This window comes from Phyllostomus discolor, chromosome X (genome assembly GCF_004126475.2).
Source record: "Phyllostomus discolor isolate MPI-MPIP mPhyDis1 chromosome X, mPhyDis1.pri.v3, whole genome shotgun sequence".
NCBI classification, from domain to species: Eukaryota; Metazoa; Chordata; class Mammalia; order Chiroptera; family Phyllostomidae; genus Phyllostomus; species Phyllostomus discolor.
Genome location: NC_050198.1, coordinates 76,226,581 through 76,232,921, shown reverse-complemented (window position 1 = coordinate 76,232,921; position 6,341 = coordinate 76,226,581). Strand labels below are relative to the sequence as shown.

At 33.3% G+C, this 6,341-nt stretch overlaps 1 protein-coding gene across 1 annotated transcript; it reads left to right on the top strand.

Moving 5' to 3' along the window:
* Window positions 1–2,298: 2,298 nt before the first annotated feature.
* On the top strand, window positions 2,299–2,612 carry LOC114505400 (60S ribosomal protein L39-like). Its single transcript, XM_036016603.1, has one exon. The coding sequence runs from the start codon at window positions 2,355–2,357 to the stop codon at window positions 2,484–2,486; it is 132 nt and encodes a 43-aa protein (XP_035872496.1). The 5' UTR covers window positions 2,299–2,354; the 3' UTR covers window positions 2,487–2,612.
* The last annotated feature ends 3,729 nt before the right edge of the window (window positions 2,613–6,341 follow it).

Below are 6,341 nucleotides of genomic sequence, written 5' to 3'. Positions count from 1 at the left end.
GACTTCAAGGACTTCTTTCTCATTTTCATTTTAGTTTTTCCAAATATACTGTAGATAATAGATACATTGTGGTCCAGTGTTGTAAAAGTTGTTAAATTAGTGCTCTTAAACAAAATTGAAAATGACATTTTTATTAAGCTGGCATGAACCATGTTGCAAAATTGCTTTTAATATGACAATGTTTGCAGTTTACTATGCCATAAGTGCAGTTTGGCAGTGGAGTGTACATGAATATTTCATCTAGCACAGGCCAGGACTTTGTAATTATAAATAGACCTGTTCCAACAGACAGACAGATGCTTGTGTTGTAAAGCAAATGTTCTAAAGTATGAGTAGCTGGGTAAAGGCTTGGGGCAAAGCACACGTATGTGGTATATGTACACACATGCACATGGGCACATGGGCACACATGCCCACATCCAGGTGTATGTGTTACCTGTAGAAAGTCATGATTTTAGGCACTGGGAAAGCTGAGAAGGCAGCGGTAATGTCAGCGACAGCTGTGACCCAGACTGTGTTACCTCTGTGGCACCCCATTGTAATTTGCTTCTCTTGTTCTGCTTCCATATAGGAAAAGAGCTTCTGTCTCTTGTCCCAAGCACAAGTATACCTTTAAACCCTGATCAAATTGTATGGAGATCATCAAAGGGCTTAAGCAGCCTGCGTGCTCTACATTTTGCCACAAGCAAATTAATCAGCAAAAGCAATTTCTCATTTGTCTTTCTTCAACATTATCACACAATGTATATTGAGTATCATGTCACCAGGTGAAACAACATATTGTATCAAAATGAAGAGTAAACATTGTCCTTCTTGTGTGGACGTCCAGTGAACTCAGCAGTCTGAAATTTTCATTGCTCTACCCATTTGATGATGATTGTGAAAGACATGCATTGCTTGCCACATTTCTGAGTGAATTTTGAGTTTCTTCTTCTCCTTGTGTTTGATTTGATGAAGGCAATAGAATACATGTGGTTAGAACATGACACACAAACAATGATAATATAGCACATCACTAACAAGTTTTTATCTTATGGCAATTTTCAAAAAGACTAAATCCTCATCAATACATCCGAAAAGTACTCTTTTAGAATACCTCAGGGGCTAAAAGGAGTCTCACAAATATTAATACAACTTACATTTACACGTGTGAAAAAGAAGAGGCCCTGAATAGAAGTTCCAATGGTCTACAGCCTTGGGAAAAGAAAGCAGCTCTCTGAATCTGGTAAATAGTCAAAACAAATTTAGTCAGAATGAGTTTGTATTTCAATAAAAAACAATGCCTTGAGGAGAAGTGAAAATTGCCACAGAGTTAAATAAATTACTAACAATGCCCTTGCTTTACCAATATAAAATCATTGGCAATGAGAAAAGTTAACACCATTTAATAATAATTTTTCTAAAATTATTTTTAAGTACTATTGGGTTAATAATAAATGTAAACTATAACCTTTTTCTTTATGTAATAATTCATGCAATTAAAATATACAGTTTATAACTGTAAATGTTCATTTATCAGTAGCCTTCATAATTTGTATTGTTTCCTTAGCCAGTGAAAATTACATGGATACAGTTCACATGAAAGAGAAAAAAACTTTTTTTGAAAATTGTAAAGTACTATCTTGGAGGATAATTTTCCTTTCATGCTGGTTTTGTTTTAAAGTTTCAGTTTGTTTTATTTTTACCTCTGAAAAAGTTATTATTATGCATTTGCTTTGTACCTTTGTTCATTCCGCTCCAATCACAGGGTTTCTTTGCTCCATTACAAATTTCCTTTCTGTAGAATCAAAAGAAATCTGGCATAGAATTTGTCATGTTTTCTAGTTTGCCTAAACTAATCTCATCCTTTGAAAATATCCCTGTATATCTAGTTTTCTTTGAAAGTGCAATTCAATTTGAAGCAGATTTAGAAAGTTTCTTAGCAAAACTAGACTTTTTCCCTCTGTTATATAGAAAAAGAAAAAAAATTTTCAACTAGTTTGTGTAACTTGGAGCACAACTTCAGTGAAATTGTGTATTTTTTTCTTTCACACAGTATACCAAAATATAATATTAATGTTTGGCATTAGAAATTGTCTCAAAATAAATTCATAACCTAGTAGAACTAATGTATCATTAATACTGCTAATAACCATTTATGCTTACATCCTTGTATATCTCCACCTCTTGTACTTTCTCTCCTTATTCTGCTTCATCTTCTCCTACTTTTATTATTTAGCTTAAAGTTTTATTGCCTATCTTTGTAAAATGCTCTATGTTGCAATTTGTTTGAAGGATACCATAATAAAAAAAAATTGGCTTCCTCTTCTCTCTTTCTCCACCATTGTGGTCTGTGAGATTCGTTCTTCTTCACCATGTCTTCTCACAAGACTTTCAGGATCAAGAGGTTTCTGGCCAAGAAACAAAAGCAGAACTGGCCCATTTCCCAATGGATTCGGATGAAAACTGGTAATAAAATCAGGTACAACTCCAAGAGGAAACATTAGAGAAGAACCAAACTGGTTCTATAAGGAAGGGCACATCAGAGATGTCTCATATTTATGCTGTATTTGTGTTGTCTGCCTCTTGAAGTCACAGAAAAGACCACTGCTGTGGGGACAGTTTGGCATTTTATTGAGAATTAGATTAGTTCCTTGACATTTTTCCTTCAGTAGTAGGTTGGTTCATTAATAAATGTGAGGCCATTTAAAAAAAAAACATTTGTTGAGTATTATATGCATACACCACTTTTCATCCCAAAGGATCCTAAACCAGTTCAGGAAGAATATATGGAGTCAAAATCTACAATCAGCCCATGTACCATCTCCTATTAACTTCACTGGGAATTCTGTGTAAAAAAGAGAAATGATTACAAGATCACATCTCCTGAATAAATACTTTAATCACATCACCCATTCACTGAAATGTAGTCACCTCTAGGTTTGGACCCAGTAGCTATTTGAAAGCACAATACAACACTTCACAAATGAAAATAGGAAATGAGATAGCTGATATTCAAAGTAGCAGGAAGGAGGTGTTTAGTTATTGTTTGATTCATAAATGCACACAATGCTATAAATAGCCTCTGGGTATATAAACAATATTTATAGAAAATTTCAAATACTATTCCCCAAAAGAGGGGAAAGCAGTTGGGTGAAAATAAGTGACCCACTTATAGCTTAGCTAATATGTAAATAAAGAAATTCCTTTTGGGGTAATTTCATTCTCCCCTTACTGCCTAAGCCAAGCTAAAGTGAAAAATACTAAGAAAAATTTTAAAAATAGCAATTGAAATGACAAAGGAGAAAAGGTATTCTAATGCTTGAATCAAATTTGCAGTGAAAATGAAGATCAAGGATAAGTAATCTTTGAAGGAATCCTCAACAAGGTCTCAAAATATTTTCTTAGATAATCTGAATAGTTAGGGGGCTCTAATCCCAATTGCAGCTAATAACAAGCACACCAAATGCCTATACAAAGAAACACAAATTCCAATATGTTCTTTTGCCTCTCTTCTTCTTTCCCTGTGCTTGAAAGGGCTGCTTTCCATATCTTCTACCTTTTGGATTGATTTTCTGAACTATCTTCTGAGCTCTTCACATTACTCATTCTTTCCAGTGATAACCACAATGCCCCCTTCTCTACATAAAAAAAAAAATCATTAATATAAGGGAAGTTGATTTGTCCCTTTCAATTCTTCCAGGCTAACAAGTAAAACCATAAAAGCAGAAAGAAAACAAATGACTTGTCTTAGATCACACAGCTCAATAGTGACAGATCCAGGATCAAGTTTCTTATACCTTACTGGGTTTAATCAACCAGCTCTACCAGAACATTATTTTATTCATTTCTAATCAGTGTGGGTTATTGAATTTTATCTAAAATACCAATCCAAAGTATGTTTCTACCTGATGTACAGACTTCCTTCAAACTTTTATTTTCATTGTTTTTATGAGGTAAAATTCACATACCATAAAATTGACAACACTGGATGCTGTGGCTCAGTGGATTGAGTGACGTGGCCTGTGAGTCGAAGGGCTGCCAATTCGATTCCCAGTCAAGACATAAAAATAAATAAATAAAATCTTTTTTAAAAATTAAAAAAAACCTTTTTTTAAAGACTTAAAATAATGAACAATTAACCATTTTAAAGTGTATAATTTAGTAACATTTATTTCATTCTCAATATTGTGCAATTTCCACCTGCATTTCCAAAACTGTTTCATCATTCCAAAAGGAAACCCTGTACCCATGAAGCAGTCACTCTCTGTTCCTCTCTACTCCAAGCTGTCAGTAATCACTTATCTAATCTCTACATAGTCTGCATGTTTCACATAAATTCAGTCAAACAATAATGTGACCTTTTGTGTCTGGCTTCCTTCACTTAGCATGATGCTTTCAATGTTCATCCATAAACTGTATTTTTTTTATTTTTTAAAGGTTTTATTTATTTTTAAAGAGAGGGGAAAGGAAGGAGAAAGAAAGGGAAACTCAATGTGTGGTTGCCTCTTGCACAGACCCCACTGAGGACCGGGCCTGCAACCCAGGCATGCACCCTGCCTGGGAATCGAACCAGCGACCTTTTGGTTTGCCGGCCTGTGCTCAATCCACTGAGCTACACCAGCCAGGACCATAAACTGTATTTTATTCCTTTTCATGAATGAATAATATCCCATTGCATGGATATACAACATTTGTTTATACATTCATCAGTTGATGGACAAATGGATTGCTTTCATTTTGGGGCTATTATGAATAATAGTGATAGGAACATTCATGTATAATTTTTGCATGCACATGTATTTTCAATGCTTTTGAGTATATACCTGAGACTTCTGACTCATTAATAGTTCTATTTTTATCTTGCTGAGAAACTGCCAAACTTTTCCACAGTGGCTGAAACATTTTACAATCCCAACAATACTCTACGTGGGCTCTAATTTCTCCACATCCGTGTCACCCAATTGGGTATGAAGTGGTATTTAGTAGTTTAATTCCCATTTCCCTAATGGCTAATAATGATGAATTTCTTTACATGTGTTAGTAATGTGTATATCTTCTTTGAGAAATGTCTAATTAATCTCTTGTGCATTTTTAATTGGGTTGTTTCTCTTTTTGTTGTTGAATTGTAACTGTTTTTTAAACATTCTGGATATCAGACCTTTTATATATATATATATATGAAATATTTTATCCCATTCTGTATGTTGTCTTTTCACTTTCTTAATTGTGTCCTTTGATGAACAATACAGTTTTTTTAACCTTTAAGCTTTTTGCTACAAATTTTTTCATAGCATTTTGGGTCTTTCAAGTGCTGATATAAATTTTACCTTTGTAGCAATTTTTATTGGTTTCTTTCATAAGCATGCCTGTAATTGTATACCACTATTGTCTACATTTACTTGACAGATGGGTTTTGTTCTGTTATGCTTTTACTAGAGCTATAAGTCACAATAAAATGAACAAAAATGAATTACTTGAGTTCTTTTATCATTCTGTTTCAATTAAATGGCTGACAGTTGCTCCCCATAAAACTGTAGTAACATTAGATAAAATCAGAATATTATTGTACTTCTTGAAAAAATGTATTCCTTTTCAAGTCATGGTGCCTTTTCCCCCAGCTTTACATGATAAGGATTTAATTTTTAAAAGTCTTCTTAGAAAACAAATTATTACAATTTATTTCAGTTTTGCAGAATGTTTATTTTGCTGCATTGCATTTAATATAGTTTTAAAAAGATGTTCCAAATGTGCTTTTCAAAGTGTAAGGATGTCGCCTGTTTTGTAGTATTTATTAATTCCAGGGAATCATCAGCAGTTGTTAAATTTACCTTAGATTTTCATGAAATCTTAAATAATTTTTTCATTTTTCAATGTACTCAAAATGTCTGCTTTGATACAATTGCCTAAAATATTAGCATTAACACAGAAGCAAGTAGAAACCTTCCTGAAAAATTACAGTGATGACTGCTATTCTAAAATAGTTGTAATCCATTACGAAATACAGTAGTATTTTCATCATTGCAGTTTTTTTCTCCATCAGGAAAAATGGATCTTTTTTACTTGGATCCAAAGTGTACAGTCAGTACAAAACAGGGAGCTTTGGCATGTGCAATAAGAGATTCTGGTATTTCTTTTTTGAAAATTCTAACATTTGTACAGAATTAAAGAAAGGGTATTCATCATTTTAAAGGTAATAACCTCAAGGAAAATATAGTATTCCCAGAGTGGGTACTACCAAATCAATTTAAAATATAACCAATGTAGTCTTTTTTTGTGGTTTTACAACTAATAGCAAGAATTATAAAAAGAGAGAGAAAGAAGGAATAAAAGGACTAATCATGATACAAGTTAGATCATAT

Coding starts and splice junctions, on each gene's coding strand:
- LOC114505400 (XM_036016603.1), top strand. CDS start 2,355: ATGTCTTCTCACAAGACTTTCAGGATCAAGAGGTTTCTGGCCAAGAAA.